The sequence below is a fragment of the Neolamprologus multifasciatus genome, chromosome 4 (genome assembly GCF_963576455.1).
Source record: "Neolamprologus multifasciatus chromosome 4, fNeoMul1.2, whole genome shotgun sequence".
Lineage (NCBI taxonomy): Eukaryota > Metazoa > Chordata > Actinopteri > Cichliformes > Cichlidae > Neolamprologus > Neolamprologus multifasciatus.
Genome location: NC_140442.1, coordinates 11787885 through 11799767, shown reverse-complemented (window position 1 = coordinate 11799767; position 11883 = coordinate 11787885). Strand labels below are relative to the sequence as shown.

The 11883-nt window shown below is 41.7% G+C and overlaps 1 protein-coding gene across 3 annotated transcripts in view; it reads right to left on the bottom strand.

Annotated features, from left to right (window-relative positions):
• Nucleotides 1-3725: 3725 nt before the first annotated feature.
• The window catches only part of brd4 (bromodomain containing 4), a 36842-nt gene continuing 28684 nt past the window's right edge, over nt 3726-11883 (bottom strand). For 2 of the 3 annotated variants that reach the window (XM_085157307.1, XM_085157305.1), the window contains exons 6-19: nt 11378-11758; nt 11162-11290; nt 10562-10792; nt 10254-10477; nt 9538-9860; nt 9286-9381; nt 8772-9173; nt 7724-8524; nt 7511-7617; nt 7262-7412; nt 7031-7161; nt 6707-6912; nt 5709-5988; nt 3726-5593 (exon numbers count right to left, since the gene is read on the bottom strand). In XM_085157307.1, the coding sequence (XP_085013433.1) occupies nt 5525-5593; nt 5709-5988; nt 6707-6912; nt 7031-7161; nt 7262-7412; nt 7511-7617; nt 7724-8524; nt 8772-9173; nt 9286-9381; nt 9538-9860; nt 10254-10477; nt 10562-10792; nt 11162-11290; nt 11378-11758 (3531 nt within the window). In that variant the 3' untranslated portion in view covers nt 3726-5524. The remainder of the gene's footprint in view (nt 5594-5708; nt 5989-6706; nt 6913-7030; nt 7162-7261; nt 7413-7510; nt 7618-7723; nt 8525-8771; nt 9174-9285; nt 9382-9537; nt 9861-10253; nt 10478-10561; nt 10793-11161; nt 11291-11377; nt 11759-11883) is intronic. The other variant, XM_085157306.1, reaches the window with a different exon arrangement.

Below are 11883 nucleotides of genomic sequence, written 5' to 3'. Positions count from 1 at the left end.
GACAGACAGGTATCGGTGCTGCCTCCACGTACAGCTTGAAAAATCAGACAACAGAAACTCTGTTTAAGGCTAAACTTGAACTAAATTTGAAATAGCTTTGGGACCTGCTGGAGGAGTTTTATCAGGGAGGAATGCAAAAAAAAAAAAAAATGCACCTCGAATTAGAAACAGTAATGCAGAAGAAACACACGCAGAACCCCCCCAGCTTTCTGAGTTCAAATTCTTAATTTGTACTGACTATAGAAAGAGATTTACACTAAGGGAAAAAGTCACTATAGTGATAACAGGACTGTTTTTAATAACGTGGACTAAATTACTACAGGACTGGACATTTGAGAGAGTGTTTAGGGGCGATCGTGGCTCAAGAGTTGGGAGTTCGCTTTGTAATCGGAAGGTTGCCGGTTCGAGCTCCGGTTTGGCAATCTCGGTCATTGTGTCCTTGGGCAAGACACTTCACCCGTTGCCTACTGGTGGTGGTCAGAGGGCCCGGTGGCGCCAGTGTCCGGCAGCCTCGCCTCTGTCAGTGCGCCCCAGGGTGGCTGTGGCTACAGTGTAGCTTGCCATCACCAGTGTGTGAATGGCTGGATGTGTAAAGCGCTTTGGGGTCCTTAGGGACTAGTAAAGCGCTATACAAATACATTTACCATTTATGCACATCAGAGTTAAGAGAATATCTCACATAGCAGAAAACAGATGATCAGGAGAAGGAAAATGCAATGCTGTGGAAGACTAAGCATGAAATGTATCAATAGCAGATAAGACGAGGTGGTTGACATTGAGAGGGGGTATAGCAATGCCGACAGGACCCAGGTTGCAAGCCGTGCAAAGGTAACCCTATGGAACATAATTGAAGCAGGTTGATAATACCACCGGTTGGACTTCAATCAGCTGCTGCAAGGCACAGTGGTCTCTTTTCTATATACTAAAGAAAAGGGCAGTTGCAATACATATGATAATCCCAATACCAAGAGCTGAAAGAAATGTGGAAAGCGACGTCCAAGTCAGATCCTGTGATAAATCCCGAGATCTGTATAGATGAGTGTAGTAAGATACTCCTGATCTTTAATAAATACACAGTAAATTTCCTGTTCTAGTTGTGTAGAGTAATATTAATAAGTAGGTAAAGCTATTTATTAAATGAATGATACACCAGTAATAAATACATGCTATCTCACTTAATATCTGAAACAGCAAACACGGTGGTAGAAGTTTATTTCTGTTATTGACAGAGGTGATCAAATAGCATTACTTAATGTTTTTATGCCCTCTTGCGGTCATTTGTGGAACTACACTACATTAAAAAAGCATACTGTGGCGTATTTCGTTCATTAACCTCTGAAGGCTGTAACGTGACCATAATTATTTTAATTTTTTATCTTTATACTTTGAAGTATTGTAATAAAATAATAATAATAACAGTAAACCAATGTGTTGTGTGAGGTGAGTTTTTCAGTTGCAGGTAGAGCTCTGTATTGCTTGATTTGGATGGGAAAATGGCAGCTCTGCTACAGTAAACTGGTCAACTGTTACTAATTCATGTAATAATCGCACTGACAATTCAAATCAAAGAGATGTATAGACTGAAACGAAGGGTAATATTTACTTAATTTTAAATTTACTACTTTATTTTGAAATTAATTAGCGGAAGTGATGGCACGTTTCCTAGCCCAAACTGGAAATCACTGATGATAATTTTATACAGAAGTGTGACACTATTTTTGATTGATTTAGAAGTAACAAATATAACTTGATAAATAACAGTTAAATTGATACAACTAATAATTAGCCAAGATTTTTTTTTTTTTACTTTTTTACGTTTGTACTGTTGTTTTTTAACACGTCAGTTTGTTTGCTACATTTATTTTGAAATTACGTACAGGAAATATACGTTTTAAATTGTTATTTGCGGCAACTTGACGCTTATAAGTGCAGTAGTTCCGCGTTTTGACCGCAAGAGGGCAGTGAACGTTCACTTTAGTAAAGGACTATTTATTAACCCAAAGAAAAACAAACTGTTATTAGCTGCGCGTGTGAGCAACGTCCATTAATGCAGCTGAATATATCTTCGGGAATTTGTGTTTTAAATGAATATTGTATAATAACTAATAAAGTCACGGGGTCACAATCTTGTGCACTTCTAATGTAGTGCCTGTCCAAAGCATGGATAAATGAGAGGGCTAAAAAGGACTGCCCAAAGGTACTCAGCGATATAAATAAATATAACCTGATAAGTTAAAAATCATATTTAATTTAGGCGCTTTCATATGAGTATGCTTAATACTTTATCTTTAAATTAGGTTCAGAAATGTTAGTCCCTTCAGTCTTTATTAACAATTCTTATACACGTATTCAGTCTGACTTATTACACAATGCGCTCGCTCTGAATTTTCCAATGTGACCACCAGAGGGCGTTTGGCATTGTGCCCAGTTTGGCATCAAGTCGACAAGTACCTTCAAAAATAAGACATCCTAAATTTCTATATTTTCCTACTTGATAACATTAGTAAACAGCTTGAAATAATACATTATCAGTCTGAAGAATGTATTATTACAGCAAGAACCGTAAGAAACCCGCTTAGCCAATGTTTTCTGACTGATTAGCTGTGCCCCATGTACAAAGTGCTAATCTTGACTTTGATACGTGCTTTCTGCAGGTATGTTACAAAAGCTGTCTCTTTGACTTTTTGTTCATACCTGTGAGGTATGATGCAAAACTCAATATAAAAATGCAATTTTTTAATTTCATAAATACAGGAGATTGCATTAGTTTTTAAACTGGGGCTTTCTTGAGACTAAATAAGCACAGCCCCGTGCTCATTCAGTCTGTGTTTAGGGAAAATTAAAGTAACACACTTGTCATTCTTCATAGTAATCCCAACTATCTGCTCCCAGTTGAGACTGTGCTGCACACAAGCTCCATTAGATTTCAAACAGAAAGAGACTGGAAAGGGGTAATCTTTGTTTATTTTTTTATTTTCTATAAAAAAAAAAAAAAATTAAAAAAAAAGAGAGAGATGAGTTTATTCAATGATCATAACAGACTTAATCAGAGACCTCGATAGACCACTCACATACGATAATCGAGGAAAATGTCTGAACAAAACCCCCAAAACAGAACAAATGTAACACAAAATAAGATACCTGAATAAAGCAAACTCTGGGCTGAGCTGCAGGTCAGCACATTCTCCGTAAAACTCATGGCACATTATGTCCAACAGTTATTATGACAAGGGAAAAAAAGGCTAAAAAGGAATGACATTTTGTTTTTTACCCTTTCAAAACCAATCTAATAATAAAATTATATAGTTATATATCGTGGACTTCATAGAAATTAAAAGATGTGACTCAAGCACAGAAACGAGTTCTCCTGAAGTACTCACCCATCTTTTTATTCTCATTAACAGACTGCTTATCTACATCGGGAAACAGACCTCCCTGCATCACACACTGAGAAAAGAATGAAAACACACACACACACACACACACACACAGTCATACAGCCATCCAAATTTACAGTCACACTCACAGACCAGACTCAAACGCTAGTGTGGTGACACTGAAACAGATCTATCTAAAATGTGCTGATTGAACAAAATGAGAAAGTAGTTGTCAGGTGTGTACACTCATAGAAGTCCAGCTAAAACTAACTTTAAAACCCGAATATTGGTAACGGGTAAAGTATAAAACGCTGTCTTTTCCTTTTTTATTACTTTTTTCTTTTTTCCCTTTCTTTCTTTTTTTCTTGTGTGTTTTTTGCTTTGTTTGTTTTTTTATACACAAACTCCTTCAAAAAAATCTCCCACCCCACTTAAATATTACACCGCCCACTGCTGACTCGCCCCTTTCTAAACCCGGTCAAAGTGTAATATAAGCCAACGAGAACTGCAATACAATACAGGCACTGGAGAAAAAACACCATAAGAGACAAGTAGAGAGGACGAGATGTGTTCGGATTTCAGTTTATCCCCGCTCAAACAAATGTCTCCAAGAACATAATTAGAAGAGTCACATCCACAATTTTATCAAACAAGAACAAAGATAGAAATCAAAACTGTTTTTTCAGCATTTTCCGTTTCTTGACTTGTGTAACTGTTTCTTTTTAGTTTATACTGTCGACACTGTGCCCTCGGTGAACTAGAAGACGATTCGATGTGAAAAATCTAACAGGGAGCTCTCTCCAGTCTACTACTTTACTAACCTGATTGAAGTAACAGCTACAGAAAGATGTTTGTCTAATTCCCCTGATAGTCCCACCTTCATCAGAGGGAACAATAGGGGGCTTGACTGACCCAGTAGTGACTGTTGTGAACCGGCCACTCACAAAAACTTCTCCAACAGTGTGTCTAAAAGTGTAATACAAACGATGGTGCGACATTTGTAGTGAAAACTCAGAACTAAAGCTTAGAAACGACCGGACTCTCTCCCTCTTCTGCTACCGATTTCCTACTGTAGCTTTAAATTAAAAAATAAAAGGCAAGATGGAAAAAACTTGACTGACTCTGTCTTTGATAAATACTTGCTGAAACTATGATAATGCATATATTGAGGGTATTTTTTAAAGTTTTTTTTTTTTTTTTAACTAGCTACCAAATGTTTTAGGACAAGTAATTTAGCATAAAAGATATCAGGGGTTGTTTGGCATAGAAGTAGCTGGCGGAGTGTGTTGGTGAGAAGATTCAAAGAGGAAGGAAAAAAGAAAGAAAAGAGATTCAAAATAAACAGTTATTGTAGTATAAGAAAATACTTCTTTACAGTAGATACTAGATAATGAAAAAAGGTCTGCACTGCTCCTCGCCTCGTCTGCAAATGTTTGTTTGTCCGTTTGTGCAGGCCACAGAAGATAATGGTCAGTTTAGGAAAAAGAGGTGTAAGGCAAACTGTACCTTCTCTGCTGAGAAATATACATGATTTACAGTATGGAAGTAGCACCCCCCCCCCCCCCCCCCCAAAAAAAAAAAAAAAGAATAAAATAAAATAAAAAAAAATAAAACAAAACAAAACAAAAAAGTAATATTTTCACTTACAAGAAACAAAACAGAACACATAAAGATCAGTCTTCTTCACCAACTCAGACCTCTGGCAGTTCTCTCAGTGTCTCTGCAGTCTGTCTGAACGTTATCAGTGGGATGTCTTCACGCTTGTGGTTACCGTTGTACCCACAGACACACACGCGCACACTGTAAAAACCAAGTGTGAAAAAGGCAGCGCTGCCATCAGGGGTCCGCTTTTTTCCTGTTACGCGATATCAGCCAGGTAATGCTAAATATCCAGGAAAACGACATCCAAAACTAAGCGACTCGTCCCCGTGTGATGTTTGTGTGTTCAGTCCACATGGGCAAACCAAGCTGTGACCGCCCGTCCAGTGTTTGTACTCAGTCTCAACAGGGCCCGTCACGTATACGTACAGTCCGTGTCCCTCTCTGCTGCATGATCTCCACATTCTTACTTTAGAGGAGGTTTACATATTTTTTCTCCCTTTCTTTCTTTTTTCTTTTTTGCAGTTTTGTTTCAGTTGCTCTTCTTCTCAAAACAGGTTCTCCTCAAAGATAGCCATTAAGTCACTTTGGAAATTCATGTCAATAGTCGCTGCCATCTGTAGAGAGAGAAGAGAACAGCCATTATTGTTTATGTTCAAACCTTTTGTTTTACATAGTGGGTGGTATCACAGCTCAAGACCCCCACAGATCCCAGAAGAAAAATCATCTCACCGCTTCCCGCCTCCTTCTGTCTTGCTCTCGGAGGCGGGCCCTCTCTCTCTCTTGGTCTAACTGGTTCTGTGTGGTGAGCTGAGGCGGTGTGGGAGGTTGAGGAGGCTGCTGAATGGCGGGAGGCTGGGACTCCTGCTGCACCGACTGCTGCTGCTGCTGTTGTTGCTGCTGCTGATGTTGTTGTTGTGACGGGGCTTGAATGTGTGGCTGCTCAAGACGTCTGCGAGGCTCATCGTGCATCCTTCTGCTTTGCTCCATGACCTCCTCTTCATCCCGACCTCTGGAAAGCAGAGCAACAGCCATCAGTCAAACGCTCAGCATGTTGCTGAAGGGGGTTCATGGCTACATAAGCGATGTCCTCACATATACATATGGTGCCCTGCTGAGCCTCACACAGGACACTTAAAGCCCACAAAAACAGGATCATCACAAAGATTACTACAAGCATTTTTTTTTTAATTTATTTATTTTTAAAAAAAGAGGGTGTTAGGACCCTTATTGTTTACTGGACTATTCCTTACTACTGAGCAGTTCAACATCTACAATAGATGAAAAATTAAAAGCTCGTTCAGTGGCCTCTTGCATGAAAAACATCAGACAGAAGTGGAGGGTCGACAGGCTCATGATTAATGATATTCCATGATAACCTTGTCAGATCTGATCATTTTTAAATCAATTTCCTCTGCTACTGTGCCCTTTCAGTACACTTTAATCTCTGTGGCTGGTGCAGTCATAAAATATGACCACAAGAGGGCATACGATATCTTTAAATCCAGGAATTCACACTGTGTATTAAACATCAAGCAGCTCAAACAGATATTTGCAGTCATTCAAATTCATTGAATGACTGCACATTGCTATAGACACAGTTAACTATAATATACTTTATATTATTCTGTCATGACTTTTTCAAGCAGATATACAATAAATACGGGACACGAATCTCCTCAATCACTGCTGCTTTTTGCCCCTTTTGTATTTGTTACTGACGATCTCACCGTAGTTTGTCTTGCTCTCTGCGTAGCCTGTCTTTTTCTGCCTGCTCAGCTTGGGCCTTCAGGGCCTTCTCCCTCTCCTCTTTCTCCCGAGCAGCACGACGGAATTGTTCAAAACTGTCACTCGACGATTTCACTGCCGATAAGGGCGTAGATGTGGATTTTTGTGCCAAACTGGCCCACGAGCCCATATTCTTCAGTTTCACATCCTGAGGAACAGACACAGAGAGATCAAATCAAAAATTCTGGTAGGTGGAATCCTTTTGGGCTACAATCAGATGTATATAGAGGTATGAGTTACTTTTATAAACTGACTCTTGCACCCACCTGTACCTTTTTGGGGGCAGAAGGAGCCTTGGACTCCTGCTTGAACTTCTCCTTATCTTGCAAAGAGGTGGGTGGCCCACTGGGCTCAGAGGAGCGGATGACAGGTCGCGAGCCTTCCATGGACTTCACATCTGCTCAACACAAGAAGAATCAATATCCTGCACAGTTTCTTAATTCTTAATTTCATTTTGGGGGGAAAACGTTAAAGAGAAGTAGTTAGGGAGCTCTTACTCTGTTGGCTGTGGCTTGGTTGACAAGGCTTGCTCTCAGGATGTTTATGATGATCTGGTCTCATTGCAGGATTAAATGGCTCCCCTCTCAGCACTGGTGATGGAGGACGTTTCTCCTCTTTTAACACACCTTGGGTCCCAGGGGCCCTTTGCTGCATGGCAATCAAATTGAATCAAAGTCAGACCTTATTCGAGCCTCGAACTCTGCTTCAGTTAAAAACAGTTGCCAACCTGACGGAAATGTTCTCACCTTTTTAGGCTGCATGTTGTGAGGCGGAGACTGGTGAGACACAGGTGGATACTGGGGAAGTTGGGGAGAATTCATCATGAGAGGGGATGGGTTGTCTCTCATATGACCTGTAAACAGTAGAAAGGGAAATAAGATGTCTGCAAACATGATTCATTTGGAAAAAAAAAAATCCAGGTAACACAATATATTTCTGTCCTATTTCGTTCGACCAACCTGTGTTATAAGGGTCAGGCTTGGTCGGGCGAGGGGAGGGCTGCTCTTGCTGCTGCTGCTGCTGGATAATCTGTTGTGTTTTATTGGTGGGCATGGACGCTTTGTGTTGTGTTCCCTGGGACTGAGGAGGGAGTATGGGACAATGTTGGTAGTTCACTTGCTGCTGTTGTGGTTGCTGTTGTTGCTGCTGAGTATGTTGCATGTGGCGGGCCTGGTGTAAGGGCATCTGTTGGGACAGCGTCTGATGTGACGGGGCTGACTGAGCCTGGGACTGAACAGGGTGCTGGGCAGGAGCCAAGGTAGTCTGAGACGAAAGCTGAGATTGTGTCTGAACAGACTGCAGGAGTGAAGTCTGTACTGGTTGTTGCTGCTGCTGACGAGCCTGCTGGGTCTGACGCGGTTGCTGAAACTGCGGTAGGAATAACTGGTTAATTGGTGTTGTAGACACTGGCTCTTCATCATCTTCCAGCAACATCTGGGGTGGCTGAGAAGACAACAAGCCTTGGGGTGTGAGTGTTGGGGGGGATATAGGCCGCTGGTGCAGAGGCTGAGTAGAGTGAAGAATCTGAGAGGGGAGTTGGTGCTGTTGTGGCGGTGGTGGTGGTGGTGCTGTTGGCTGGGGCTGAGGCAGAGGCTGAGGCTGGAGCTGGAGCTGCTGCAGAGGGGGCTGTTGCTGCAGAGGTGGTTGCTGTTGTTGCTGCGGCTGCTGAGGTGGCGCTGGTTGCTGAGGGGGTTTGGGATGAAGAGGGGCTGCCTTGTGACTGGGCCGAGAAGGCTGCTGAGGCATGGAACTGTGTAAGGCTAAGGGTAGAAGAAGCAAAACTTTATTAGCGTGAATTTGTTGGCAAAAATACAATTTTTAGTATATGTGCTCTATTGGAACATAGGTTTAATAGAAAAAAAGTGAACTGGTGGTCATTTTGTAACCTGCATTACAACTGTAGGATTCCGTAGAGGAGAAATGCAGTTGTAGCTTCAAAAGCAATAGCAACCTAGGTAGTTATCAGGACTAGAGTCGACAAAAAATGGCCTCTGCATAAAACCTTACCTGGAGATGGGAGGACGGAATGCTGGTTGAGGAAAGGATGTGTCTCAGGGGACACTGGCCCAGCAGAATGAGTGTTGAGGTGAGAAGGTGCAGGTGACGAGGAGGAGTTGCCTGTGTGGTGGGACATGTGCATGATGGGCTGACCAAAAGGTGGCAGGGAGTCAAAGCTCGTCTCCAGTAACTGAGAAGACTCGAGAGGAGCAACAGGGGGCGCCATGAAGCCTGCAGGAGATGGCTGGTGGTGGTGATGGTGCTGCTGTTGCTTCATATGACTGCTGGACTGAAGGACTGCAGCTTGAGACTGATGTGTAGCCTGAGCGGGTACAGTCTGAATATGAGAATGTGTCTTCCCCTTCCCCTCCTTTACAGCATGGTTCTTCTTTTTCGGCTGTTTTATCGTTCCTGGGGAAATAAACATGTACAAACATAAACATTTCATACTTTTCTCTTTTTTTTGGGGGGGGGGGGGGGGGGTATTATGTAAATCTGAATGCTCATATCTGGAGTAACTCACCTGGCACCTCCATTTCACTGTCTGAGCTGGAGCCACTGCTGTCTGAAGAAGATCCAGTCTTTTTAGAGGTAGCCATGGGCTCCATAGTCTTATCGACTACAAAACAATACACATGTTCATACATTTCCTGATTTCATAGTGATAGTAAACGGCAGAATTCTGAATGTTTTCCGTCAAGACTAAGTATTTTTTTAAATAGATTTGGAGTTGGGTCCAATGTTTGTTTTTACTATAATTCATACACTGGCTTACCTGAAACCCTTTTCTTCTTGCGGAGGCAGGAAGACACATATCTCTCTAATTCACGCAGAGTGGAAGGCTTTAGTGTCTCAAAGTCAATCTCAATCTCATCAGGGTTTGAATTTTTGAGTGAGGGCTCTCTGGACTGGATAATGTGTACTACACGGCCAAGCTTGTCACCAGGAAGCTTGTTGATGTCCAGGCTTAGCTGCCTCTTCTCCTCATATGTCATAGGTTTGCACTTTTCCCCTGTAACTGATGACCCAGTGGCTCCCAGGTCATCTTCCAGACTAGGAACAGGCTGCAAGCTGGCAGGTTTCATCGTCTCCTTTTTGCTACAGAGGCAAAACACAAAAATTTACCAATGCTGACTAAGCTCTAGTAAATCAGTCGCCTTTTCGAAATGGTAAAAACAGAAAATACATACCTACAGCTAATCAGTTACAGCTGGAGACTAAAACTCTTAACATAAATAAAACTGTCCACTCAAAGTTACCTAATAAGATGGATTACAACAATCAACAATCAACCTCTTAAGACTCATAATTTATAAGAAGATAAACTATGTAATAAATGTCATAGGATAACCAAGCCTCTTGGCATTTATTGAAAACATAACAATAAGCTGTATATAAAACGAAGAAAGGGTAATTAACAGATTGTGAAATGTCAGGCTGACTGCTTTATAAAGGTTTTGTTCAAGCTTTAGGAGACCGCTTAATACCCACCTGGGTTTCTTCTTGGGAACAATCTCTTTGTTGTTATTGTTACTGGTCTTAATCTTCTTAGACGGCTGCGAAAGAGGTGTAGCATCCTGGATCTCATCGACAGGCATGCTTCCTTTCCTTTTATGCTTATCCTTTTTCTTCTCTTTCTTTTCCTTTTCTTTTCTCTTTGGTTTGCTGGCTTGTGGTTGGGAGAGGGCAGCCAGCTGCTCGTGGACAGCCTTCAACTGCATAAAGAAATTTGATCAGTTGTCAACAAAAGTTTTCAGGGTGTGGACAACAACTCAACTGAATTTTCTTAGACAACCGACCTGTTCCTGTAACTCTGCCAACCTCTGGGCTCTTTCCTCTTCAGAGTCATCAGTGGAAGACTCAGACTCAGAGGACGAGTCACTGGAGCTGTCCGAAGATGAGGCGACGTGGGCCAGAGGAGGCTGAGGCTTAACAGGGGCAGGGTGATGAAGTGCAGGAGCTGGGGCAGAAACTAAAGGCTTGCTCTCTGGTTCATCTGGCATCTTGGCAAAGCGCATTTCAAAGACATCCTACAAATGAAAAGAAGCAAGCATACCATCAAAATTGGTGTTTTACAAACACATACATTAGTTGGGCAGGATACTAACATATTAATGACTTCTGCTCCCTGTTCAACTGCAGCATGTGAGACTTGATGATTTATTGCAGTGTTATTTTTTATTTACTTTTTTTTTTGCAGAGGAGCCCTGTATAAACTAGCAAATAAATCAAATAATTCCAAAACAAAAAATTAAATTCAGTAGAATGCAATCAGAGATCAGAACGGCAGCAAAACAGCCTCCCCTTATATTGGATACTTTAAGGCTAGTAAAACTCCACATAGATCAACTTTTTGCCTTGCATCTTTTTTAAAAATGTAAAAAATGGCATGTACGTACCTGTAGTTTGCGAGCCATGGCTACCACCTCATGGTCTGGAGGATTATATTTGTAGCAGTTGGAAAACATTAATCGCACATCAGCAGCAAACTCCTGGGGATCCCGGTATTGCCTGTTCTCCAGCTTGGCCTATTAAATACATCAAGGGTATTAATTACTTGCCATCAAAAAATGCCCCCTCTTTAGTTTCTCTGAAAATATGTGTTTTCTGCACACCTTAATGGTGCTGAGGTCCATTGGATGTTTAATGATATCATGATAATCATGTAGTCCCAGTGCATCCACATCAACTGGTTTGTAGAATGGCCAGGCATAAGCAGCATGTTTCTTGGACAGCATCTCTCTAACCAGACTGGCGCAATACCCCAGCTGGTCCTGTGGTTTGGGGCTATGACCTCCACTCGGTCCGCTTAGTCCCATCCCCAAGCCTATGTGATGCTGAGAGTCTGGAGCGTCCTTTTTAATCTTCGTAGGCCGTGCGCTCTCTCGCCTGGGTAGTGTCTTCCCAGACTTAGATTCTGCTGGCGATGACTCACTCAGCTGGTCATTTGCAGTAGGCGTTGTAGTGTCTGCTTTCCTTTTTTGGCTCTTCCTTGGCTGGATAGCAGTAAAACAAGAAAGGGAATTAAGCAGTTATTATATCTTATCTACATATGTCTGATCCAAGCATAGTCAAAGATGAGTCTTCATGCCCAAACATTCATCCATTTGTCAAGTACACT